General features: G+C 44.6%; 1 protein-coding gene across 4 annotated transcripts in view; it reads right to left on the bottom strand.

Annotated features, from left to right (window-relative positions):
* MARCH10 (membrane associated ring-CH-type finger 10) overlaps positions 1-27,780 on the bottom strand; it is a 140,613-nt gene that overhangs the window by 41,154 nt on the left and 71,679 nt on the right. For all 4 annotated transcript variants that reach the window (XM_029573957.1, XM_029573956.1, XM_029573955.1 and 1 more), the window contains one exon: positions 260-426. In XM_029573957.1, the coding sequence (XP_029429817.1) occupies positions 260-426 (167 nt within the window). The remainder of the gene's footprint in view (positions 1-259; positions 427-27,780) is intronic.

Genomic DNA, 27,780 nt, shown 5'->3' on the forward strand with positions numbered 1-27,780 from the left:
ATCTCTAGCCTGACTAGATGGATTCTAAGATTTAAAGTGGGCTTTCAGGTGCGAGCTCCAGGAATGGAGTACTTGTCAGATACTTGTAACCTGGATTGGCCACTGTTGGAAACAGGATGCTGAGCTTGAGGGACCCTTGGTCTGACCCAGTATTTTCTAATGAGACTTTAGCTGTGCCAAGGGCCTGTTGGGAATGAGGGCTTTAGGCCAGGGCGTCCTGATGCTGCAGATTGGTTAGTGGTATTCCCCCTGTCCTTACCTGACTTTATCTTCACTTTCAGCCATCGCTTAAGACACTCCTGATGAACAAACTGCAGGCTGCCTATACACTGGCATGGCTCCAGCAGTGGATTGGTTGGGCTGCCCCCGGCGATCTGGCAGATCCTGCACAAATCCCCTTCCTCTTCAGACTCTTCTTCCAGTAGGCTAAACAAAAAGAGGTCAATATTCAGTGGGGCGGTGAGCAGGAAGTTAGCTGGTTCAAATTAACCAACTAACTTTGGTCAGGATATTCAGTGGCAGTTTAACCAGGTAAGTCTCCTGCTGAATATACTCTGCTAAAGTTACCCAACGTTATCTGGGTAGCTTTGCCACTCAACAGGCTTTTGAATATTGACAGCTGTCAGTGAAGGGACCAATTCCCATTCAGAACTGAGTAGTGTTCACTGGCTAGCTTTAGTCAGATAAAGTTGCTCAGTTCTGAATGAGGATTGGTTCCTTCGCTGTCAATGAAGGAACTAATCCTTGGTCTTTTCATCTGGAGTGATGTGAATACATTAATATAAATGTGTCAGAAGCTGTCAGCTCTACTGCACATAATATTCAGCCCAGGTAGCCACTTTTGAGAGTTGTAGGGGTAGGGATTTGGCTAATTCTTTTTTTTTTTTTTTTTTTTATAAGGTAAGGGATGAGGGAGGGGAGGATTGGCACCCGTTCGGCACTCTGGTTTTGTTTCTATTATCTGGCTAACTTTAGGACAGCAAATTTCCTGATCAGCTTTAGACAGATAATTTTATCTTTCCTCTACATAAGGCAGGCCAGGCCATACAACCAGCAGATGGAGACAGAGAGAACCCTGACTCACTGATGTCACTCATATATAGCCCTGTACAGACATCAGCCTGTCAGTATTCTCCATCTCCAGTAGATGGTGGACATGCATACTCATGTGGACATGGGCCTGCCAGGCAGGGCAGGTTTAATCATGGCACTTCTGAAGTGTGATAGCAAGGTCTTCCTCCCTCAGTTCAGTAGCCAGAGGAAGCGCAGTATATTTAAAAAGAAAGAAGAAGAAAATAATATTGGGAAATTTTGGGGGTGAAGGCTGGTGGCCCTCTCCCTCACCGTTTGGCGGCTGAAATTGCATGGGAAAGGAAGCCTTGAGCTCAGTCCTTTTTGTCTCTCCCTTCCTTATGTTATCTTTCTCTTTCCTTTGTCAAACTTACAGCATCAGGCTTGTGAGGGAGATATTGCAGCAGTGTGCCAACTAAGAAAGTTTAATATATAAAAAAAAAAACAAAACCAGAAGAAAGCACCGAATTCTCGCACTTGGAGCTGAACAGTTCTCGATGGCAGGGGAGGTCAGTGGCCTGTGAACGAGCGTTTTTTTCGGTGGCATTTGAAGGAGCTAGTATACTGAACAGCATCAAAGCAGGCATGCGACCGGCACCATTACTGTAGCGGCAGGCTTGACCGCATGTAAGCAGACCGTGTACAACAGAGCTGTCAAAATAGTGCAGGGCAGACTTCGGTTATGCTTTGAAGGAAGCAGACGCACGTTGGCTGAGCTCTTGCTGATATCCTACAAATTCACTCGTTTCATAACTATAAACTCGCTATTTGAGAACTAATACTGCCTGTGAAAAAGACAAGGAAGCAATCGATCCCCTCCTTATGGGCTGATAAAGAAACTAAAAGCAAACAGTGCAAAATGTAAAAAGAATTGCCTGGAAGATATGCTGCCGGCCGATGACTCAGCCCCTGATGAAGATCGGGGAGAAGCTTGATCTCTGGAGGTAGGATCTGAATCACTGTGGGAATTTATGGATAGTTTTGCTGAGAGGATCTCTGATAAATTAGATTCTTGATTAAGTATTATTGTCGAAAAGCTGGTGCAGAGAGCGTTAGCGACAACTCTGAGCGACTGGAGAAACACGAGGGCAGGCTAGTGAAGCTAGAAATAGTGGCCACTGCTACCTCTGCTAAATTAGACAAGGTAGACAGGAATTACTCAGACATCTTGGAAAAGACAGATGACCTGGAAAACCGGTCGCACTGCTGTAACATTTGGATCCAGGGTGATCCAGAATGGACAGTAGGTTCTGATGCAGTACAAATTTTCTCTTCGTGGCTGCCTAACTTTCTCAAAATGGAGGCGAGCCGTGGGCCTCTTAAGCTAGACTGCGCACATAGAGCACTAGCCCAAATGCCATCTTAAGGGGGGCGACAAAGGACCGTTATCATCAAACTTCAAAATTTTATAGACTACTATTACTAAACATTTCTATAATACTACATGACATATGCAGTGCTATACAAAAATACAGTCCCTGCTCAATAGAACTTACAATCTAATAAGACAAACATATAGGACAAGAGACTTGGTTAAAAGAAAAGAAAGTTAGTCAAGACTAAAAGCAGACAATCAGGCATAAGATTTAAAAGTGGTTTCAAAAAGGTGGGTCTTTAGATTGGATTTAAACATGGAATGAGAGGGAGCATGATGCACCAGTTCAGGAAGACTATTTCAAGCACACGTCGTAGCCAGGAGGAAAGCACAGAGTCTGGAATTGGCAGTAGAAGAGATGGGCACAGCTGGGAGTGTCTTATCTGATGAGCGGAGTGCACGAAGAGGGGTGTAGAGAGAGATAAGAGAGGAGAGGAAGTGAGGTGCTGCAGAGCGAAGGCATTTGTAGGTGAGAAAGAGGAGCTTGAACTGTATGCGTTAGCAAATAGGGAGCCGATGCAGTAACTTCAGAAGAGGGGTTATGTGAGCATAGTGACTTTGGCAAAAGATAAGTCACGCAGCTGAATTTAGGACAGATTGCAGTGGAGAGAGATGTCTAGGGAGATCTGTGAGGAGCAGGTTGCAATAGTCTAAGTGGGAAAAGATGAGCGGACAAGCGGCTGATGATGAATGCTGCACAGGATATTAAGTACTTGTCTTTTGATAGTCACCATATTCTTATTTTTCCTGACTTCTCACCTGATTTACAAAGAAAAAGGCAACAATATCTTGCTGTTAAGAAAGCACTTCAGAAAGCTAACTTGTGATATGCAATGATGAACCTGGCCAAACTGCAGATTTTTGCCAATGGTACTCAAGTCACATTGGAGTCTGCGGCTGCAGTGGAACATACCAAGATGGCCGCTTGGAAAAACCTGAATAAAGGGTGAATTTGCAATGATACTTTATCCACCTTACAAGATGCAGCGGGAAGAACGGTTAAGGTTTGGTGGAGGCAATTCTGAATCGTGGATCAGGAAGCTGTAATGCCTTTCAGTTTTTAGCTATGCTGCTCACTCTCGGCTTATTTTTTTTAAAATGTTGGCGCCAAATGAGACTTTTGCAGCGCATGCACTTTTGTTTTTGCCTTGCTTCTAAGTACAATTGTTTGTTTTGTTTAAAACACAGCTGTGTTTGGTGTCAATGGTTTGTATGTTAGACCTCGGCTGAAGCACAGCGAGATTCCATCCCCACACACACCGGTGAGAATAGATTGTGTTCAGTATCCAAAGGAACAGATACCTGCTAAGACTAAAGCTGCAAGAAAAACACTTTGGCCCAGTGCTGAAAGAGGTGAATCCTCCTGCTGCAGATTTTGGTGATGTACATCCTTTTATCTTTCCCTCACTGGAGCTTTCTGAGACTTCCTTATCTTTTAAGATTTTTAATTTGTAATGCCTGGAGATTTTTTTTTTCTTGTCATCAATAATGACTCATTCATTGAGCCCATTGCCAACCCTTGGAATCTACATCTTTTTATTCTGTCTGCATATGCCTTTGCCAGGGGGGGGGGGGGTCTACTACGATTAATATTTTTGCAACCTGATCTACAAATAGACTCAAATTGTTTTTCTCCTCCTTGTGCCTTTCCACTTTTTACTTTAATATTGTTTATATACATTTTTCTCTTGGCTGTACTGCAATATGTTGATACTTGCATGGAGAAACACAATGAGGAAGGGATGTTTTCTTTATTACTGGGGTAGTTGGATATTAAGTGTGCGAGGGAAATATGAAACTCTGGTGGATGGGGTAAGATGGGAGGGAGTGGAGGGGGGATTTGGGATTTCTGTTTGGGGTTCTCTAATAGGGATGGTTCTCCCCTTGAGTCACAAAGAATTTCCCACTTGGGGGGGGGGGGGGGGTCCTAGAGCTTCGGGTGGTTTTTTAGATTATAAGGTGTCGAAGGTTGGGAAGGTTTCATTTTTTCTGGTTTTCCTGGGAGAGGTTAAAAAAGTGTACTGAAATGCAGTTTGCACGATGGGCTAACTTTTATGTGATGTCTGGTAGTGATTTGAAGCCCCTGACACACAAACTCAGCATTAAGGAGTGGATTAGTTGGTGTATAGGTCTTCATTTCTTACTTAAATCCCCAGGTCTCTAGTCATGTTACATATTCACACATTTTTATGGCTAACAAACTGAACTGTCACTAAATGTTAGAGGCATTTCTACCCCAATTAAGAGAAAACGAATCCTTCAATTAGCTCGAAAGAGTCATGTTCAGATCCTTTTTTTTTTTTTCAAGAAACGCATCTTACTGAGCATGAACATAAGAAGCTTAAATCAGGATGGGTGGGTTCGGCTTATCCATCCTACAATTCCTGTAGTAGGGAAGTGTTCATACTTCTTGATAAAAACTTGCCCGTCATTGAGAATAGATCCTTAAGTGATGATGAAGGATGGTACGTCACCTTAGATTGTACCCTTTATTCTACTAATCTTACTTTAATGCATGTTTATGGGCCAAATGTGGGTTAAGCAGCCTTCTACAGCAGTGGTTCTCACCAGGTGTGTCGCGAGGGAGTTGGTTGACTTCTCTTACATTGGGCTGATAGGACGCTACTCTCACTTCTTTCTGACCCAGTGGGAGGCTGTTTCCTCCTTCACCCAGATCAGAGTGACACTGCCAGCTCCTGCTGTTCTGGGCCTGATGAGACACAAACTTTACCTTCCCCTGCTGAATCTGGCTGTGATGCTGCTGCTGATTTCTTCACCTTGTGGAGGGTGGGGGAAAGGAAGTTGGGGATGCTGGGAAGATGAAGGTGGAACGGAGAGGGAGTGTGGGGGCTAGGCAGGCAGGGAAATGGGATGAAGGGGTTATGGGTGAGTAAAGCAGGGGAGAGAGGGAGCACAGGGGTCAAGAATGCGGGGCAAGGATATGAATGTGAGCGAATGATTGAAAAGGAGTAATTGGAAAAAGTGAAGGATGAAGGAAGCATTTAAGGGGAGTGACGAGGTGCAAGATGCTTAATATGTCAATTTTGGGCACGCACATTTCTTCTATCTTTGTACTTTGCTTAATGTAGGAGGAGATGTATTTCTGTTTCTGCTCTGCAGTTTTGCACTGCATGCAGAGTGGCTTTTTGAGGTTTCCATTCCAGTTTTTGTTTCCATGTTTGTAATTTGTGGTCTTTTATTCTGTATTTGATGAAGGTTGGATCTGTATGTGTGAATGAAGTGAGGTATTTTACTAGTAGGTAGGGATTTGTATCAATCTTTTTTGTTGCTTTTTCTCATTCTCGATAGGACATGCATTTGTGCTGCACTGCTGCTTTTTCATAGGAAGGGCTCTCCCGACATGCGCACAAGCCAGTGTCCTGGGCGCTCGATTCAGTATTGGCTCGCATACAAATGAGGACCCGCAGTAAAAGAAGGCACTAGGGACACTAGTGCATCCCTAGCGCCTCCTTTTTGACAGAAGTGGTGGCTGTCAGCGGGTTTGACAGCCAACGCTCAATTTTACTGGCGTTGGTTCTCAAACCCGCTGACAGCCATGGGTTTGGAAAACGGACGCCGGCAAAATTGAGTGTCCGTCTTCTAACCCGCGGGCAGATTTTTAATTTTTTTTTTTAATTTTTGATTTTTTGTTAATTTTTGGGGCCTCCGTCTTAATATCGCTATGATATTAAGTCGGAGGGTGTACAGAAAAGCAGTTTTTTCTGCTTTTCTGTACACTTTCCCGGTGCCGGCCAAAATTAAAATGTGCGGCTTCGCTGCACATTTTGCTTTCTGTATTGTGCGGCATGACTAATAGGCCCATCAACATGCATTTGCATGTTGTGGGCGCTATTAGTTTCGGGGGGGGGGGGGGGGGGGGGGTTGGCAGCGCGTTTTCGAAGCGCTATTACCCCTTACTGTATAAGGGGTAAAAATAGCGTGTCGAAAACACGTGGCCAAACATGGGCTAACAGTGCGCTCCATCGGAGCGCACTTTACTGTATCGGCCCGAAGGAAAGTTACCGCGATGGAGAAGCAGCTACAAGAGAACTCTGATAAGATTGACGATCTAGAAAATAGATCTAGGTGATCTAATCTGTGGCTGGTTGGAGACGATTGAGGAAAAATCCCTTTGCAGTCTTTTATTGACATGGCTGCCGGAAGCACTCGACTTGCCCGACCTGTGAGGAACCGTAGAAATCGAGTGAGCTCATCGGTTGGGCCCAGGGAAAATAGCTACACAAAGGCCAAGAACTGAAATTTTTAAAGCTCTCAACTATCTCCATAAGCAGAGAATTCTACAGGCAGCTAGAAAGAAATCAGAGCTACCCTTCCAGGGCGCCTCAGTTCGCCTGGCCCCAGATTACTCAACCAGGGTGTCTGCTTTGAGGGTCTTCTCGCCAGTTTGTGGTGAACTAGTGAACAAGCAAATACATTTCTCACTTTTGATCCCGGCAAAGCTCAAATTTTCTATGAAGGGAAATGGTCAGTATGTGAGTCTCCTGAGGCAGCTAAAACATGGCTAAATGAGATTAAGCAATGACTGTGCCTTTATCTTCCTGGTTTTGCTACAGTTCTAATTTCTATCGCTTGGTGAGGGGACGTGGCGCCCAGTCTCATTAGGGCATGATCTCCGATATTGACTTCTGGAGTCAATGGTTATCTAAAGGGGTTATTTGGGTTGGGAAAGGGATGGGGAAGGTAATGTTATTTGATATGTTCACCCTATCTTCCATGGTATCATACGTAATCTTTCTTATATTGATGCTATTACCTCTGAAGGTATATGTTTTTGTTATAGTCTGTAATCTATTATGGTTATTGTGTGTATGTGTGTGTGTGTGTGGGGGGGGGGGGGGGTTGGGCTGGAAGCCCTCTCCATATGTGTATGATTGTTTTTTCCCAATTCACATTCATGCATTGGTTGCATAATGGTGGGTAAATATAGATTTATTTCATGGAATGTTGATGGCCTTGGACTCCTATAAAAAGAAAAAAACCCTTTCAGGCCTTGAATTGTTTCAAGGTAAATTTAGCATACTTACAGGAAACCCATCTGAATGCTTTAGAAAGCAAGATGCTTTGTAGAGATTGGGTCTCAGCCTGTTTCTATGCCCCTGCTGTGGGTAGAAAGGGTGGGGTAGCTATTCTAGTAAAAAAGAAATCAGACTTTGTTATGATGCGAGATATAAAAGACCCGCAAGGCTGATATGTTATAATCACGGGTCAGCTAGAAAGCAAACCTGTCACCCTCTGTATCTTGTATGCTTCTAACTCACCTGATCCTGCTTTCTTCACAAAACTTAATAAAACAATTTTAGATTTGGAAGCTAAGTTGCAGGTAGCCAAATCAATTTTAGCGAGAAACCCGTCACAGTGTCATAAGGAGGCCTATCAGGCTACTCTGAATGCTCTCAACGCTCATCTACATCTCAGAGCTCAAAAAGCCCTATGCACTTCGGAACATTCCTTTTTTAGATTTGGCAACAAGTCTGGGAAGCTCTTAGCCCTAACTCGTTTATATCAAGAAAAGGAAATCTATAATACAAGGATTAAAAATGCAATCTGGGATAATTGCTAAAGCAGGCCCAGAAATCTGTGAAACGATTCATCAATTTTACTAAAAACTATATACTGAAGACCGGTCAGGTACTTCTTAAAATGAATCAATTTTTCACCGATCTCCAGCTTTCTCAATTAACAGATACCCAGTTAATAGCCTTAAACCGGCCGATCTCCACTGTGGAAGTTTTAAACGTTATTAAAAACAGCAAATCTCATAAGACCCCTGGTCCAGATAGGTTCACAAACGACTTTTACATCATTTTATGCCCCCAATTAGTGGCTCCTTTGTCCAGCTTCTTTCATGACGCATATAAAAAAAAAAGGAGTTCTCCACTTGCTCTAAAAAAGCTTTTATTACAGTTCTCCCAAAACCCGGCAAGGATCTGCTGCTAGCCTCATCGTATAGGCCAATATCTCTGCTAAATTGTGATTTAAAACTATATGAACGTGTTCTGCCAGAAAGATTAAGTAATGTAATACCAGATATTGTTTCCTCGCATCAAGCTGGGTTCATTAAGAACCGTAATGCGGGTTCCCATGCTGTTCGGCTAATTACTGCGATTGAATCCTCTCGGAAGACTAACACCCCTACTCTGGCTATTGCCTTTGACTCCCAGAAGGCTTTTGATCAGGTCTCTTGGGACTACATGTTCTCGGTCCTTAGTAGATTTGGCTTCCACAGGCCAATTTTAGATTATATAGCATCCTGTATTGTTCCCCGACTTCACACATAATTGCCAATGATTTTGTTTCGGAACCTATCCGACTTCAGAGGGGAGTCTGCCAAGGATGCCCCCTCTCTCCCATCCTCTATATCCTCACTATAAACCCCCTACTTAGAAAAATAGATAATTCACCACAGATTCATGGGTACAGCTCACAGGGCAACAATTTTACTGTGGCGGCGTTTGCAGACGATGTATTAATCTTTTTAAGCCAACCCATGCAAGACTTGGCAACTGTCCTTGAAATCTAACAAGATTTTAGAAAATTTGCAGGGTTAAAAATAAACTGAGAAAAGTCTGAAGCCCTAGACGTTGTAGGAACTATGCAGGCCCAATGGCCTGGCATTTTTCCGCTTCAATCTGTGAAGCAAAAATTGAAATATTTGGGCATGTATATTCCTGCCAATCCCACACAACTCTACGAGCAGAATATCACCCCACTAAAACAAAAATTGCTTAAAAAAACTTCAAACTTGGCAAACTCTACCCCTCTCAATCTCTTGAAAATGATGGAGTTATATAAGTGGCTCTATATATTCCATATGCTGCCTATATGGGTTTCCAAACAAGACATTGCAGAAATTAATCAAGGGATCAAAAAATTCTTATGGGGGGGAAAATCAAGGATACCCCTAGAGTTTTTGATGCGTCCAAAAGATGCGGGAGGGCTCAACTTCCCCAACCTGTTTTTTTAATAATTTAGCCAGTCTGTTATGACATATTCAAGATTGTTTTTTTGATACATCCTACACTACTCCTTTTAACTCATTTTAAACAATGGGTTTCCCCTTTATCCTTAAGTGTGGTCTTACATGTAGACCACAAGCTGTTGCCTGGTAGACTGCAATCTAGTTGTGTTCTCCAATCTCTGCGGAGGGCCTGGAAAGCTTTGTGTTGCTTGCTCCAAATTCTCCATATGGCTACGGCCTTTTTGAAAATACAAGGAAACCCATGTTTTTCCGCTGGGGTGGAGAACATACTATTTTTTAGATGGAGCGTTCAAGGGCTGAATATGATTTCTCAAATGATATCCGAACAGGAAACAGATTTATAGCGAGTTTTCAAAATTTGCAGGAGTTGTTCTCTATTCCTGCTAGAGACTTCTATGGCTAGCTGCAGCTAAGGCATTATATCTCTCAGTTGTTAAAAATTAACCCACACCTCTTAAGAACATAAGAAATTGCCATGCTGGGTCACACCAAGGGTCCATCAAGCCCAGCATCCTGTTTCCAACAGAGGCCAAACCAGGCCACAAGAACCTGACAATTACCCAAACACTAAGAAGATCCCATGCCACTGATGCAATTAATAGCAGTGGCTATTCCCTAAGTAAATTTGATTATTAGCCGTTAATGGACTTCTCCTCCAAGAACTTATCCAAACCCCTTTTGAACCCAGCTACACCAACCGCACTAACCACATCCTCTGGCAACAAATTCCAGAGCTTTATTGTGCGTTGAGTGAAAAAGAATTTTCTCCGATTAGTCTTAAATGTGCTACTTGCTAACTTCATGGAATGCCCCCTAGTCCTTCTATTATTCGAAAGTGTAAATAACTGATTCACATCTACCCGTTCAAGACCTCTCATGATCTTAAAGTCCTCTATCATATCCCCCTCAGCCGTCTCTTCTCCAAACTGAAAAGTCCTAACCTCTTTAGTCTTTCCTCATAGGGGAGCTGTTCCATCCCCTTTATAATGTTGGTTGCCCTTCTCTGTATCTTCTCCATCACAACCATATCTTTTTTGAGATGCGGCGACCAGAATTGTACACAGTATTCCAGGTGCAGTCTCACCATGGAGTGATATAGAGGCATTATGACATTTTCCATTTTATTAACCATTCCCTTCCTAATAATTCCTAACATTCTGTTTGCTTTTTTGACTGCTGCAGCACACTGAACCAACAATTTTAAAGTATTATCCACTATGATGCCTAGATCTTTTTCCTAGGTGGTAGCTCCTAATATGGAACCTAACATCGTGTAACTACAGCAAGGGGATTATACAGACCCCTAATTGCCTCAGGTGTTCTCATCCAATAGCAGACTTTATACGTTGTTTTTGATTTTGTCCAACTCTGCAAATTTTCTGAAGGGACTGGTGGCTAAATTATGGAATCAAGTCATTCCCCTGGATCCAACTATTTGGCTATTGGGTCTTTATGTTCTTCCTAACATTACCATGGTGCAGGAACTATTTTTGGATAAAGTATCCATTTTATCCATCTTATCCATTCTCTCCAGAGGTCACCACAAGCGATCCAGGGATTGACTTCCACAGCCCCAGCTTCCAGAGGCCCTGCACCCTTTGCAGTAGAGGAGGACTGGAAGGCTCATCTACATACTGCTCCCAGCATCCCCCGGGAGAGGAGTCCAGAGGTCACCGCAAGCAATCCAGGGATTGACTTCCACAGCCCCAACTTCCAGAGGCCCCGCACCCTTTGCAGTAGAGGAGGACCGGAAGGCTCATCTGCATAGTTCTCCCAGCATCCCCCGGGAGAGGAGTCCAGAGGTCACCGCAAGCGATCCAGGGATTGACTTCCACAGCCACAGCTTCCAGAGGCCCCGCACCCTTTGCAGTAGAGGAGGACTGGAAGCAAGCGCCGAATCTCCAACCCTTCCATTAACTGAATGAAGATTAATTTAACGGTGGTTAAAGAGGATTGGTAAGTATAGCTTTCAGAAATGTTTGGGCTTATAAAAGTTTGGTGAAAGGTGAAATTGAGGAATATATTCTTTAGAGTTTGTGTGTGTCTGAGGTAATAAGCAAGCCAGAGAAAGTTAATTCTAGTGTCTGTCTTTCCCACCCACTCAACCCTTGATTTTTAGGCACGAGACACTTTCTCATTAAAAATCAATCAGGGTCTTATCTAAATCATAATATTGTACCAGCCCTTATTGAAAGTTTAATCATCCCCTTGTAGGACACAAGCTGATTAATTAGTAAATTCACCTGAAATTTAAAGTACTCTCATTCCAACTCCCTTAGTATCCTAAACTTAACTAGGAACTCAATAAAACTAAGATGATGGCAGCAGTCCAGCAGCAAGAGGGGGGCTTTCCGGTCTTTTGCATTTTTTACCCGCCGGTGAGAGATTGTATGTGTGCACTCGGTGCAAAGAGCTCCTGGCTCTCAGGGAATGAGTCCGATCTCTGGAGGCTAGAGTAGCAGACTTGGAGGAGCTGAGGCAGACAGAGAGGTACATTGATGAAACCTTCAGGGACATAGTAGCCAAGTCCCAAATCCAGTCTGGCAGCCCCAGTGCTGCCTTGGATCAGAAAGGTCTCCCAGAAAGAGAACATCATCCTGGTGTAGCAGGAAGTGATCCTGTAGCAAGGACCTGCTCTCCAGGTGATGTATTGTCCTCTTGCACTGAGGACAAGTCTCCCAGGGCTACTGCCTAGGAGGGAAGGGTTAGGCCGGCCATCATAGTTGGTGATTCGATTATTAGAAATGTAGATAGCAGGGTGGCTGGTGGACGTGAGGACCGCCTGGTAACTTGCCTGCCTGGTGCAAAGGTGGCAGACCTCATGCGTCACCTAGATAGGATTATAGACAGTGCTGGGGAGGAGCCAGCTGTCGTGGTACATTTGGGCACCAATGACATAGGAAAATGTGGGAGAGAGGTTCTGGAAGCCAAATTTAGGATTTTAGGTAGGAAGCTGAAAGCCAGAATCTCCAGGGTGGCATTTTCTGAAATGCTTCCTGTTCCACGTGCAGGTCCCCAGAGGCAGGCAGAGCTCTAGAGTTTCAATACATGGATGAGACTATGGTGCAGGGAAGAGGGATTCAGCTTTGTAAGGAACTGGGGAAACGTTTGGGAAAAGGGGAGACTTTTCCGAAAGGATGGGCTCCACCTTAACCAGAGTGGAACCAAGCTGCTGGCACTAACTTTCAAAAAGGAGATAGAGCAGCTTTTAAACTAGAACAAGGGGGAAAGCCGACAGTCACTCAGCAGTGCATGGTTTGGAGAAATGTATCTTTGAAGGATCCTAATGAAACAGGAGAGTTAGGGCATCCCAACAGAGAGGTTCCATTAAAAGCAAATATAGTCCATGTGCCTATATGTAAAAAATCACCAAAGCTAATTATTTCCGAATTATCCCTAACAACTGAAAAGCAGGTTAATACAAACAAAAAACACACTTTGAAATGTCTGTATGCCAATGCCAGAAGTCTAAGAAGTAAGATGGGAGAGTTAGAGTGTATAGCAGCAAATGATGAGATTGACATAATTGGCATCACAGAGACTTGGTGGAAGGAGGATAACCAATGGGACAGTGCTATATCAGGGTACAAATTATATCGCAATGATAGGGAGCATCAACTTGGTGGGGGTTGGCACTTTATGTCCAGGAGGGTATAGAGTCCAACAGGATAAAGATCATACAAGAGACTAAATGCTCAGTAGAATCTATATGGGTAGAAATCCCATGTGTGCTGGGTAAGAGTATAGTGATAGGAGTATACTACCGTCCACCTGGACAAAATGGTCAGACAGATGATGAAATGCTAAGAGAAATCAGGGAAGCTAACCAGTTTGGCAGTGCAGTAGTAATGGGAGATTTCAATTACCAAATACAAACAATGTCTCTTAGTCTATAGACCCACAATTAATGTAACATAAAAGTAAAGGACGTGGTTCAATATTTTTTTCAATCTGTAATGCTGTGTGTTATGTTCTTATAAATTTAAAGATACAGAATTATCTGAAATTAGGGACCATCATACCACCCACTGTGCTTGCAAGTTAAAACTTGTATTTTATGCACTTTGTTGGGTCACTTTTAATCATCGGTCCAAACAAGTCCAGTATTCAAGTGTTCAATTTTTAACTTTTTAACTTTTTTATGAACTTATATATAAAAAGAGTACAGGAGATATAACTTCCCTTCAGTGGCTGTCGGGGTCAGTAGTCCAACGCACGCGTTTCGCAACACTGCTGCTTCAGAGACATGAATTTTTTCTGACTCTCTTGGTCCAGCACACCCCATGCGCCTTACAGATGGGATTGTGGGCAAAACTTCCGCGCCATTGTTGCTTTAGAAATCGCCAAATGTTGCTGAAGTGAACTTAATAGAAACTGAAGGTCCACTATAATTTTTAAGAAATCAAAGACTAAGTTAAATTTTATTTATTTATTTATTTAAGGTTTTTATATACCGGCAATCATGAGCACATATCGTGCTGGTTTACATGAAACGGGAGTGCATTAAATACATCAACTAGAACTAAATCATCTTTATAACGATCTTAGCTTTTCCAGCATTATATAAACATTTTTCTAAAATTATTTTAACGATGCATTTTTTCGCAGTTGGGACGGCATAGCTTGTAAACATACTTACTGGACCCGACACCATTTCTCCACTTAAAGTTTTAGTGGTGAAACAGCTCGGGCCAGGTCTAACTTTAAATAAAGTGCTCAAGAAACCACCTGACATCCAATTCAGTCCTGATTTTGGCAGGAAATCACATGAAGTGAAACCATTCGATCTCTTTATTAGGTCCACCGGGAGTGACTGATTGTAGATAGAAAATCCACTTCTGTTCACATTGTCTCAGAGTCTTTACTCGGTTCCCCCTCTCCAATGTTGATTGACAGTTTCCAAAACAGTCCATTTAATGTCTTTGAATTCATGTCCTAATTCCTTAAAATGTGCAACCAAGGGTTCCTCTAATTGATCTGTTTTTATGCAACATTTGTGTTCTGTGAGACGAACTTTAACTGGTCTTTTTGTCATGCCTACGTATATTAGCGGGCATGGACAGAAAATGGCATAAACCACATAAGTAGAGTGGCAAGAAAACTCTCGTAACGCTATTGTTTTGCCGGTAGCTGTGGTGATATGAGTCTGAGAAGATTTCAGTGGACAAAATTTACATTTATCGCAAATTTTTAAAGGTTCCAAATTTATGGTGGGTTTTGTACAAGGAGGAGCAGGCCATCTCGGACGCTAACCCAGCTGTGGCACTGGCGGAGATTCGTGCAGCAGTCCGTGAGGCGCTGGGGCCTGAATTACTCACTATCTCCAACCAATTAACTGAATTAAATGCCTCCATTACAGGCTTTGAATCTCGCTTCACCACTATCGAGCAGCGCATCTCAGATGTGCAAGATGAGCAGGCAGTGGCCCGGAAAGAGCTGGATTCCCTTAAGGCCACCCTCGAGAAACACTCCACTCGCCTAGAGGACCTTGAGAATCGGTCCCGACGCGCAAATTTAAGATTTGTGGGGCTCTCTGAGTCGGTAGCTGAGAAAGACCTGGCTTCCTTTTTGGAGGAGTGGCTACCTCGGGCCTTAGGGCTCCCCCTGACACATGGGCCAGTTCGGATTGAAAGGGCTCACCGTTTAGGCCCACAGCGTTCGGAGGACACGAGGCCCCATGTAGCGATAGCGAAAATCCTCAATTTTCAGCACAAGACGGCGATCCTTAGAGCGGCGCGTACCGGCAAAGGGTTGGAGTATGAAAACCGCAAAATATTGGTGTGTTAGGACTTTTCCGCCAGCCTGAGCCAACAGCGGAAAGCCATGACACCATTTTGTACACGTCTCTAGGGCCTCAACATCCGGGCCACTCTGGTATACCCGGCGCATCTCCGGGTCCCAACCTCGACCGGAGTTCGCTGGCTTAATACCCCCGCAGAAGCCCAAAAATACCTGGAAGCCCTGGATTCTGCCTCGTCGGATCGGCTGAAGCCCCATCACTGTAAGTTCAGCGGGAGTCGGACGCGGTTGGAGGGGCCGGTAAGCGGGATTGTGCATTGAAAATGGCGGCCGTCATGTGAGTCAGGTGGCTGCCTCTACTACGAGGCCCCTTAGTTGCTCCGGCTGGATTTCGGCTCAACCTTCGCTTGGACCTTGGTTGGGGGTCCCGTGGCTGGCTGACTGTAAGCAGGGGACGATCGATATCGGCGGGGGGACTGTCACACTATGATTTGCCGGAGTCGCCACTTGGGCAGGAGCCCAGCGCACCAGATCTACTTCTGTGATTAACTTTGTCCATGCCCCGACGCGGCTTCCTGACTCTGGTTTGTGGTCCTTCAACCTCAGGTTTTTTTTTTTTTTGTTTTTGTTTTCCTTTTTTTCTTCTTCTTGGAATTCTTCTCTCCCGTTGTTCCTCATTTTATTTCTAGCTGGACTAGATAAGCTGGAGACTGTTGCTGTTATAATGGTTGAACAGCCATTTGTACATTTGAGCAAAATATTCTTTTCTCGGACTTTACTACAGGTCACAGGGTTTCTGGCGAATTTACAGTGCTTTTACCTGAACCAAGAGCATTTTTTTTTCATCAATGGAGGGGGCGGAGGGGGGGGGGATAGTCGTATGCATTGAAGTGATCTACATTATCCCTAGGGATGTGTATTTCTATGTGTTTGGTGGGGGGGGGTGTGAGAGGGGGAAGAGGGTTACAGGGGGTTGGGGAAAATTAATAGCTCACATGGGGATTCAATGTTGTACTGGGGTCTTTACTGGTGCAGTTTCTGATCTTTATACCAGGGCTGGAGAGAAGGACATAACGAGGATCTTAGCTGGGAGGATCCCTGTTATCCAATTAACCTGTATTTTTCTCTTTTATTATACTAATGGGTTAAGAACTGGCTAAACAACAAATACGTCTGTTTTCATGGAATGTTTGTGGTGTTAACTCACCCATCAAGTGAACAAAAATTCTCACCCTCCTCAAGAAAAAATCAGCAGATCTAGTGTTTCTTCAAGAGACGCATCTTACTGATGCGGAGCACCAGAAGTTAGGTCGAGACTGGGTGGGCTCAGTTCATTATGCCTCAGCATCCACTATATCAGTGGGAGTGGCTATTTTGATACACAAACGTCTACCCCTTTCCATTAAACAGGAAATCAGAGATCCGAGGGGTAGATTTATTATTTTGATTGTGGAAATCTTTCAGCGTACAATGATGCTGTGTAATCTATATGCCTCCAACAATCCCAGCATGCAATTTTTTCAAACTATTCATGATCATTTGGTGCCCTATATGAATCATAGCCTTATTCTAGGGGGGGATTTCAACACAATCCACAATCTTCAATTGGACAGAGGGGGAACGGCTGGCCAAAGGAGGGGCCACTGGGGTAAACCCTTTTCCTTTTTTGAGCGGGAACTTCACATTCAGGACGCTTGGCGTACCCTAAACCCCACGGCCACTGATTTCACTCACCTTTCGCAGGCGCATGCCTCATACTCCCACCTTGACTATTTCTTGATAAGTGCTGGGTTGTTCTCCCAATTAACTGATGCGGGTATCGAGGACATTGTACTATCAGACCACGCTCCGATCTGGGTAGAGCTGACTTGGTCACTGGGGAGTACTAATGTGTTCTACTGGTGCTATCCGTACTACCTGGCTGAAGATGTCGGTTTTCGTGCTCATCTTCAGGCTAAGTGGAAGGAGTATGCTGCTTGTAACAGCCAGCATGTGGAAGACCCGGTCTTATACTGGTATACCTCTAAGGCAGTTATGAGGGGGGGGATTATATCATATGTGGCACACAGGAAGAAAATGTTAGATAAACGCATTCTTGCTCTGAGCTCTCAGTTCCGTTGCGCCAAGCGGAAATTACTTTCTGACAATTCGCCGACACAGCGAGCTTTGTATATCTCAGTGCAAAATACTCTTAACTCGCTACTACACCAAAGAGCAAAGAAAAGTGTGCTATATTATCAGTATAAATTGTTTCAAATGGGGAAGAAACCGGGGAAAATAATGGCTAACCTCATTAGAGCTCGAAGGGCATCCCATTATGTAGCTGCTTTGAAATCTCCCACTGGTCAACTGGTCACTGAGACTCCCGCTGTCTTAAAGATTTTTCGGGATTATTATGCCTCTTTATATACTGTAGACACCCATGATGTGGACCGTCGCCAGCTGTTCTGTGATAAGATACAATACCCTAGATTACTCCCGAACAGCAATGTCAACTGAACCAGCCGATCTTTGAGTCAGAAACTCGGCGGATTATTGGGCAGAATAAATGTTATAAGGCCCCAGGACCGGATGGCTTTACGGCCGAATATTATAAGGCACTGACAGATGCTCTCATAGGCCCTCTGACAAAAAATTTCAATGCCTTAATTGAAAGGGGATTCTATCCGGCTCAAGGCAATGCGGCCCATATTACCCTAATTCCCAAGCCTGGCCGCGACCCGCAATCTCCTGCAGCCTATAGACCTATATTTTTGCTGAATGTAGATCAGAAGATGTTGGCCAGGATTTTGGCTGATAGGCTGGCCCTGGTCCTCCCCTCTTTAATTCGAGCGGACCAAGTTGGGTTTGTCAGGAAACGATATGCATTGGCTAATATTCGGCGGGTTTTGGCAGCCATTGCCTTAAGCACTCGTTTTCAAGTGCCGTATTTGGCCATAAGTTTTGATGCAGAAAAGGCCTTTGATAGGGTGGAATGGCCTTACTTATTTCACATTTTGAATGAGATGAATATCACGGGCTGGTTTCAGGGGGCGATTAGCCTGTTGTATCGAGACCCAGTGGCGAGAATATTGGTCAATCAGTCATGTTTTGATAGTTTTTCCATCCATCGGGGAACCAGGCAGGGGTGTCCACTTTCCCCTTTGTTGTTTTTACTTCAATTAGAGCCTCTTCTTTTGGCCATTCAGGCGGCTAGGGATGTTAAAGGAGTCCAATTTCAATCTCAAATGTTTAAATATACGGCTTTTGCCGACGATATTCTGGTTTTTTTAACCGATCCTAAATCCTCCTTACCCCCCTTGTTGTCCCTCTTCAGTGACTTTGGCTCTTTTTCTGGTTTTCGTCTAAATCCAAATAAATCTGAAGCACTGGCATATCCCGACATGATGCGAGAGGGTTGGAAGGGACACTTTCCATTGCTTTGGGCCCAGGGGCGCCTTCGGTATCTGGGTGTTTACCTGTCCACTGAGATCTCGCAGTTATATGCTTTGAATGTACTTCCTTTAGTGACGTATACCCTGGACCGCATGCATAAATGGAAGGCCCTCCCACTGTCGTTAGGGGGCCGCATTCACTTATTCACTTATTCACTTAGCGCTTAATGAACTTAATGAAATTATTCTAAGTTCATTAAGCGCTAGCCCGCTTACCTTATTGTATTATATTACTAGTTTTCTGCCATCCTAGGCCTCTCTTTCTTGCTGATTAAGCCTCCAAGTTTCACCTACCTTGTTGAATGTAACTTTTGCCGCCTCCGTTCATATGTCTATTTATCTATTTATTTATTTTTGTTTCAGTTTTTCTACCCTGTTCGATGTAAACCGATCTGATATGGTCATTACCATGAAGGTCGGTATAGAAAAGTGTTAAATAAATAAATAAATTCAAAATGATAATTTTGCCTAAATGGCTTTATGCCCTCCAGAATTTGGCGCTCCACCTCAAAGTTTGTGACCTACATCAGATAGAGAGGGGCATGCGGAAGTTTTTTTGGAGGGGGAAAAAACCTAGGATAGCGCTCCGCAGATTGCAAAATCGGTGGGGTGCAGGTGGCCTCAGTGTCCCAGATCTTCGTTTATACAATTGGGCGTGTAACCTACGGGTGGTGCGAGATTGGTTGGTGGGGGACGGGTTCTTTACCAATCACGCTGCAGAGAGTACACTTGTGGGCCCCAGCCACTTATATTTTGATATGCAGACCACAAGGGATAAAGTGAACCTGCCGGAGCCCTTGGTGGGGTTGATTTTTCCATTGCGGCATGCCTGGTTTTACCATTTAAAACTTTTGCAATTGCCGCAAGGCTGTGCATGTTTTTTGCGTCTGCAAGGCAACCCTGACTTTTACCCAGGCTCAACATCTAAGGTCTTTAGGACTTGGGCAGCACATGGGATTACACAAGTGGGTCATGCTCTTAATACCTTGGGGCAGTTGCTCACCCCCTCAGGAGTTGTCAAACCTCTATGGCCTGGGGAATGTCTCTGTTTCTTATGCACAACTAACACATTATGTTCATTCATTACCAAAGCCTAGCCTTTCGCCTGAAGGCTTTCGCGCCATAGTGGACTGGTTTTGGCTTGAACGACCACGGGTGCCGTACTTGTCGCACTACTATAAAAAAACTGCGCAACTTGATGTCTCCTAACCCATGCTCGCTTATTGCGGAGAGATGGAATAAGGAGGGGGTATTCCGAGTCACAGATGTTCAAGTGGGTGCCTGTTTCCGACACATTGCACGGGTCTCTCCAACTCCTACTACCGTGAAATGCAATACAAATTTCTTTGGAGAGCTTATGTGTCTACACAGGTGGCCTTTCTTTTAACTTCGTGTTGGAAGCGTAACAAGGCGACGGGCACCCTCTCTCATTTGTTCTGGGATTGCCCCCTTATTCAATGGTTCTGGAGGCGCACTGTCTCTTATTTGGCAGGCTTATTGGATATTTCAGTACGAATGTCCCCTCTTTTGTTACTTTTTGAATGTATCCCTCCATTGCGCATTCGGGAGTTGGGCCCCCGTCTGTTATTTATGAAAGCTTGCTTTGTAGGGAAAAAAAAGATACTTCTGCACTGGAAAAAACAGTCTGCGCCCTCTTATTGGGCTTGGCGTAACCACTTCCATCGCCTGATGCAGATGGAACGATTAGCGGCGCAGACGTCTCCTGGTCATCGGCGCAAGTTTCTGCAGATTTGGGACCCCTATATCCAGGCATTACCGCCTCGTGCACGTAGTTGGATTTTGAATGACTAATGAATACTCTTTCTTTTCCTTTCTCTGGACCCTTCAGGCTATGTATTAGACCCTGATACAGTATGGGGTTTTTTTTTCTATAAAATGGGGGGGTGGGCAGGGGTGGGAGGGGGGTAGGGGGAGTTCTTTTGTGCTGGAGATTTGTTTGCTTTCTGATGTTGGGCGCTGAAGGACAACGGCGCCCAGCTTGTTGTATTGATTTATCTGTTCTGTTTGAAAAAGCAATAAAAACTGTTAAACATAGAAACATAGCAATTCAAATCATTATATGTTGGTTGTTAACTAAATTTTTGTAATTTTAATTTGTTATTGATCTTATAATTACTTATATTTACATTGTTAACTGTTACACTGTATTTTGTCTCCAAAAGAATACCTGGAGACAGTTCTGTTATATGTAAACCGATATGATATTTTGAATAGAATGTCGGCATAGAAAAACAAACAAACAAATAAATAAAATTTCATTAGTTACGCGGGCTGGCCAGCTGCCAGCACGCCATTCCCCGGCACGGCCACTGTGCCGGATACATCAGTCCCGCCCCCGTATCGCCCCCAGACTGGTGCCACGCCCACGGCTCTGTCCCCTTCCCACCCCTTTTTCAAAGCCCCGGAACATACACGCATCCCGGAGCTTGCGCTCATCGCCAAGCCTATGCAAAATAAGCTCGGTGTGCGCAGGAGCAGGTTTTCGGGGTTACACGCGTAACCCTTTGAAAATCTGCCCCTAAATGTCCTTCTCAGCAATGGTGGGAGTATGTCTACTAATATTTTATAGAATTCTGCAGTGAAGCCATCTGGGCCTGGAGCTTTTAGGGGCTTAGCTGATTGGATATTCACCTTAAGCTCATCAGTACTAATTGTTGTAAATGGTGGACCTCGAGAGTCTTATGCCCTACCTGTGAAAAGAAATGTTGGCATTTAGCTGGGTTGAAACCCTCAGAAGAGTATAGTTGTGAATAAGTTCACAAATTATCCTAAGATATCTTTAGTAGAGCGAATCAAATTGCCCCTCTGGTCTTTTAGTTGAGAGATTCACATAGGAATATCCTTTGATTAAGTGGGTGTTATTGTTTGTAAGGTTTTGGGTGGACCCTTGGACACTGTGGCTGCTGACCACGCCCACGGGGGAAGTCCCGTGATGGGCCACAGGTCAGGCTCAGCTTTAGGACACACAAAACGGATAGATCTTTTATTAACAGTATTGAGGAGCCACCAGAGGTGGCAGTACTGAGCAAAGATGAAGCCCGGCTGGGCTTGTAGTCCCTCAGGGCTCTGGAACAGCGATCCCACAATGGCTGTGCTGTAGTGAAGAGAAACTGAGATAGTGAGTACAATGAAGTATATGCAGGGTTCTGGAATAGAGCCTCATTGGTTGAGTACTCACACAGCGGTTTCTCTCGGTAGGAATCACAGGAGCTGGAGTAGAGGCAGGCCCTCGAGGAGCAAGTACCTGGTTCCAGGGAACAGCTCTGAGAGAAGTAGATAGTAACTCACTGATGGTGTAGGCAGTGGTATCTTCCAGGCAGAAGTGCAGGCAGCGAGTCCAGGAACATGGGCCCTTGAGGAGCGAGTACCGGTTCCAGACAGTGACCTGAAAGAGAAGAGAGAGGCCCCCGAGGAGCGGGTACCCCAAATAGAATAAGTCCAATAATGGCGAGGCAGAGTAGCTAGGTACGGAGAGCGAATCCCATCCTTAAGGAGTTCACCAGTATGAATACCTGTTGCTAACTCGATTAGCTAGCAATAGTGTAGGCTTTTTGTATCCGGGATGTGTGACGTCATCACAGGGGGACGCCCTTGAGGTTTGCGCCAAAGAAGGTATTTGAAGCAGGGCCGCACGGCGCACGTGCGCCCTAAGGCAACTGGACAGCATGGTGGGAGGCAGCGCCCAAGCCGGACCGGGAATGCCGGAGAGGATGGCAGGCAGACGCCGCAGCAGCCAAATGTCCGTCAACCGCGGGAAGAGTCGCCAGAGAGGTAAGGAGGGCGGAGTGGAGATGTCGGGCAGCGACAGTTGTAACAGCGGGCTATCATCCTCCCTGGTTTATTTTCCTGATGATAGAGTTTAAATGTATAGTACAGGATGCTTTTCTTTGCCCTCTGATGTAAAAAAGTGTTTAAAGCTACTTGGGCTGTTAAATATGCCTCATGAATTGCAGTTGTAGTGTTTTGAAGCAATCAGCGCTTATATTTCTGTAAGCTGGTTTCCAAGCGCAAAATCTGCTTATCTATAGCCTTCCGCCACCTAGCTACATAGGATATAATGTCCCCATGTAGAACCACCTTAGCAGTATACCAGAATAGGGATAGGGATTCATCAAAGTGTGGCCCATTGGTTTCTATATATTGTGTCCACTTTTGCTGCACGTACTGTTGGAAAGCTGTGCCTGTTGCTAGAAAATATGGAAATTTCCAGTGTGAGGAACAAGGCCTCCCACCCAATCCTAAGATCGTAAGCCATATAGGGGCATGATCAGAGATCTTTATAGTGCCAATACCTGCATCCTCAACTTGGGATAGGTGCTGCCTAGAAACCAAAAAAGAATCTAAATATGAATGTGTAGCATGTGCTCTGGAAATATGTGTAAAATCTCATTCTGTAGAATGGAGGTTTCGCCAGGAGTCTAACAAATGCAGTTCAGAGAGCATAAAAGGATTCCCCTTCCTGTGACTGTGTTGGGGGCCTCTAGCAGTAGCAGAGCAATCTAGATAGGAATCAGCAACTAAATTAAAGTCACCTCCTATTATGAGCATGCCTTCACATAATGTGGTAACTTTCTGTATTGTTTGCAAGAAGAACGAATGAGTGTAGATATTGGGAGCATATAAATTGCAAATAGTTATCCATTTCCCTCAAATTTTGAATATCAGACTAAGGAACCGCCCCTGTGGATCTTTGTATTCTTGAATGGACCTGTATGTGACTACCTTATGTATTAAAACAGCTACATCAGCAGAATGGGTGGATGCCAAAGCAAAGAAAACTTGCCCCACCTACTCCCTTTTGAGTTTTTGATGTTCTTTATCGCTTAGATGGGTTTCTTGGCATAAGCATATGTCTGCATTTTGTTTCCTCAGAGCAGCCAGGATTTTAGATCTTTTAATGGGTGACCCTATGCCACATACATTCCAGGAGACAATTTTTAGGACCATTTTACCCTGGATCAGGTTTTATTGGCATCACAAAATGGTGATAGCTAACATGACGTAAACAAAGGTAGATACCACCCCAGCTATGGCATCCACCCGAACCATCTGCGGCAGCATCGCTCATTATGAGTACAGTCTGACCCTGACTCTTAATATCTTTACCCATTTCTAATAAAGCCCCTGTGTAAATCCACCCTCCCCCCATCCCTTTCCTAAAGTATAATCCCACCCACAAGTGGTATGGAGTCACTATAAGTGTGATGCATCCACCCCCAAGTGAGTGAAAGAGTTTATGAAACGAGTGAATAGGAGAGATGAAAAAATAAATGATAGACTCTAAAAGAGCTATAAGTTCTGTCCAATACAACCCAGTCACTATACCATGGTTGCATCAGCATTAGTGGATGGCCATAATCACTTGGAGAGGCCCACACCCTGCATTCCTGGTACAGGATGTTCTTTGATGTTTCTAACTGCTCCAGCATCCCTGTAACATCTCTGATGGTTGTATGGCAAACTGTTCTATGACCTCCAGTAAGATCGTCTTCCAAAAGAATAAAGGTACTGCGCAGATTGCACTTGTTATCAATTGAAATCAGTCAACATGTGGGCAGATTCTCTCAATCCTTTTCCAGCCTTTCAACTCACCTAATAGCCTCTGTAGCCAACTGAATCCATTTAGGGCCTTCAGGTAGCTGTACTCTGAGTTTGGCAGGGTAAACTAATGTGAACTGAAGTCCTAGCTTATGCAGCCTCATACAAGCTGGTGAAAATTCTCTCTTTGAAGAGTAGTCTTGAAAGATCAGGATATTTTTATTGTCATAGGACAATTTTTTCCCCGAGTGCACTGCTTGCAGGATCTCAATTTTGTGAGCAAAGTCCAGCAGTTTGGACCATGATGTCACGTGCTGAGATGGCAGCCTAACTCCTGAGTTACCACTGTCACCCTCTCAGACGCCCTAAGCACTTTTAGAAGCTGGGAAAAACAGATAAACACCCCGCTATGGTGACAAAAAAGAAAAAGGTTTTCAATGTTTTTCTTTCTCAAAAGATGGCAGACGTGCCACAGAGGGCCATGCCAATAGCGAAACAGAGGCCCAAGATGACATCTTTTCGCACTCTCAAAGCCCTGAACCACATAGGTTCGGCTCTGAGCTGTTGGGCATATCTGAATCGGATCACCCTACACGTGCTGAATTCAGGGACTGGTTCGCTAGCCTCCGGATGGACATAAAAAAAAAAATATTGGCAGGAGCTGCTAGCCCATGTCGAGGAGATGCGGGAAGAGCTAATGACCATGGGACACCGAGTCGATGACATGGATGCGCACCTAGACGGGCAAGTAGAGCTCACTAATTCTAACAAACTCGCCTGCGATTCCCTACGGTCGGAAACCTACCAGCCGACATAAAAAATCACTGACATAGAAAATCGCTCGGGCAGGAGCAATCTCCGTTTTCGGGGTTTCCCTGAGGCAGCAAATTCGGAAAACTGTCAGGATATTATCAAAAAATTCTGCCAATATATATTGAAGGAGACATGCACTTCAGAAGACTTTCAAGCTCCCAACATAAAGCTGGATCACACGCATAGAGCCCTTAAAGCACCCCAACCTAACTGCTTCAGGGACATTATTGTATGCTTTAACGACTTTGCTATTAAGGAGAAAATTGCTATAGCAGCCAGGGCTCGTAACGTATGGTCCTGGGAAGGGCATGACAACTCTGCAAAACTGGCAATCGCTAAAAGAGATTACCGCTTTTCTGCATGGAAAGAACATAAAATATAGATGGATGCACCCGTTCGGGCTTACCTTTGTTCTGGAAGGCACCACCTATAAAATTTTAGAACCCGCGGAGGCGTCTCCAATCTTATCTCCCTGCGGGTTTATCAGCACTCAAGCTCCACTGAAAGCCCCTAGCGCATCAGCTACTAGATTGCAATAACCAGCGTGGCAAAGTGTGGGCAAACGGAATAGCAGGTGCGCTGCCATTCCAGAGGCCCTGCTGGCAGCCAAAGACCTGCTTGAACTCTCAGCCCAATACTATTTAGATATTCAGAACTTACGATTCAAACTCCTAGGAGTCAGTCACTAGTCTTCAATGATTGTTGTTACATTTTGTTACTGAGATTACATGGTTTGTCAGCTGTTACCCAGTGGTTTTTGAATAGGGTATTGTTTTTATATCTGTGTATATTTCTCTATGTTGGTATTGCCGGGAAGGCGATGGTGGAGGGTCACTCCACTCGAGTGTGACGTAATTTTCCCACCTGCTCGGGGATGGTGATGGCCTGCGGGGAGATTATTGCAGGCTTATATACAGTTCTAGGGGATATATCGAGTCCCCAGGGGAATCATGCTAATTCTCTCACCATTTTTATATCCTACCTTTCATATCTATGGTCTAGTTCTTAACATAGCTGAGGCTAAATATTCATCCTATTCTTTTTGTGATACCAATGACACCCTTTTTAAGCCCTCCACATATACCGAAAATCTCCCGACCCTGTCCCTTTGGAGGTCCAACTTTCCTTTTCTTGAGAGAGGTGTATCATGGTGACCAATCGTTCCTACTAACCCTAACCTTGCCATGACAAATTTAAAACTCCTTTCTGTAAATGCCAAGGGACTGAATTCCCTACAAAAGCGCTCTCTTTTTTACAAAGAACTGGCAGTTTCACTCCCAGACATTGTATTTGTTCAGGAGACTCCTCTTTCGAGTCGCCATGAATCTCTTATGAAGTTGAACAAATTTAATCACCAATATTATGCAGCAAACAACAAAACTGCTAAATATGTAGGAGTTGGTATAGCAAATGTTGCTTACCTGTAACAGGTGTTCTCACAGGACAGGATGTTAGTCCTCACATATGGGTGACATCACAGGATGGAGCCCAATCACGGAACACTTCTGTCAAAGTTTCCAGAACTTTGACTGGCCCCTACTGGGCATGCCCAGCATGGCACTAACCCTGCAGCCAGCAGGGGTCCCCCTTCAGTCTTGTTAAAAAGCTACAGGTAGTGCCGAAAATAAAATAAGAAAACATTACGAACCCAACACTGCGGGGCAGCGAGCGGGTTTCGTGAGGACTAATATCCTGCTGTCCTGTGAGAACACCTGTTACAGGTAAGCAACATTTGCTTTCTCACAGGACAAGCAGGATGGTAGTCCTCACATATGGGTGAGTACCAAGCTGAGGATGTCCGAGTATGCACCAAATGTACTCAGGCATGCAAGGCCCTAGGCCTGGGAAGAAATTTGGCTGAGGGCATCCTGAACCCCACCAGGCAGGCGGAAGGGTGTTGGTACTTCACGTTGTAAATAGGTTGCGCAAGACAGACTGGCCAAAGATGGAATCTTGTCTTCCGGCTTTGTCTAAGCAATAATGGTCTGTAAAGGTATGGAGAGAACTCCAGGTGGCAGCCCTACAAATGTCAGAAAGCGGCACCGATCATTGGTGTGCTACTGAAGTCGCCATGGACCTCACAGAGTGTGCTTTAACACGGTCTTGAAGTGGAATGCCCGCTTGCTCATAGCAAAAGGATATGCAGTCCACCACCCATGAGGAGAGAGTCTGTTTACCCACAGGCTGCCCCAATTTGATAGGATGGAAAGAGACAAACAATTGAGTGCTTTTCCTGTGGGCAGCTGTATGGTCTAAGTAGAACGCTAGAGCCCGTTTGCAGTCAACGGTATGCAGAGCCTGTTCTCCTGGATTGGAATGGGGCCTGGGAAAAAAGGTAGGTAGTGATTGAAGGAGATGAAACTCTGAAACTACCTTAGGTAAGAATTTAGGGTGAGTGCGGAGTACTGCCCGGTCCCGCAGAAGTTTAGTGTAAGGCGGATAGGTAACTAGAGCCTGTAATTCACTAACTCTGCAAGCGGAAGTGATTGCCAAAAGGAAAATCACTTTCCATGTGAGATATGGAAGAGGCTCGAATGGTGGTTTCATGAGCTGACCCAAAACTAGGTTGAGGTCCCAAGAAGGGGCCGGAGGATGCAGAGGAGGCTTGAGGTGAAGCAAGCCTTTCAAAAAACGTGTTTCAAGAGGTTGTACTGATATGGGAACATCCCCGACACCTTTATGGAAGGCGGCTACCGCACTGACATGCATCCTGATTGAGGAAGTTTTGAGACCTGACTCTGACAAGTGCCAGAGATAGTCCAGAAACTTCGTGATTGAACAGGTAAAGG

Source organism: Rhinatrema bivittatum, chromosome 12, assembly GCF_901001135.1.
Source record: "Rhinatrema bivittatum chromosome 12, aRhiBiv1.1, whole genome shotgun sequence".
Classification (NCBI taxonomy): domain Eukaryota; kingdom Metazoa; phylum Chordata; class Amphibia; order Gymnophiona; family Rhinatrematidae; genus Rhinatrema; species Rhinatrema bivittatum.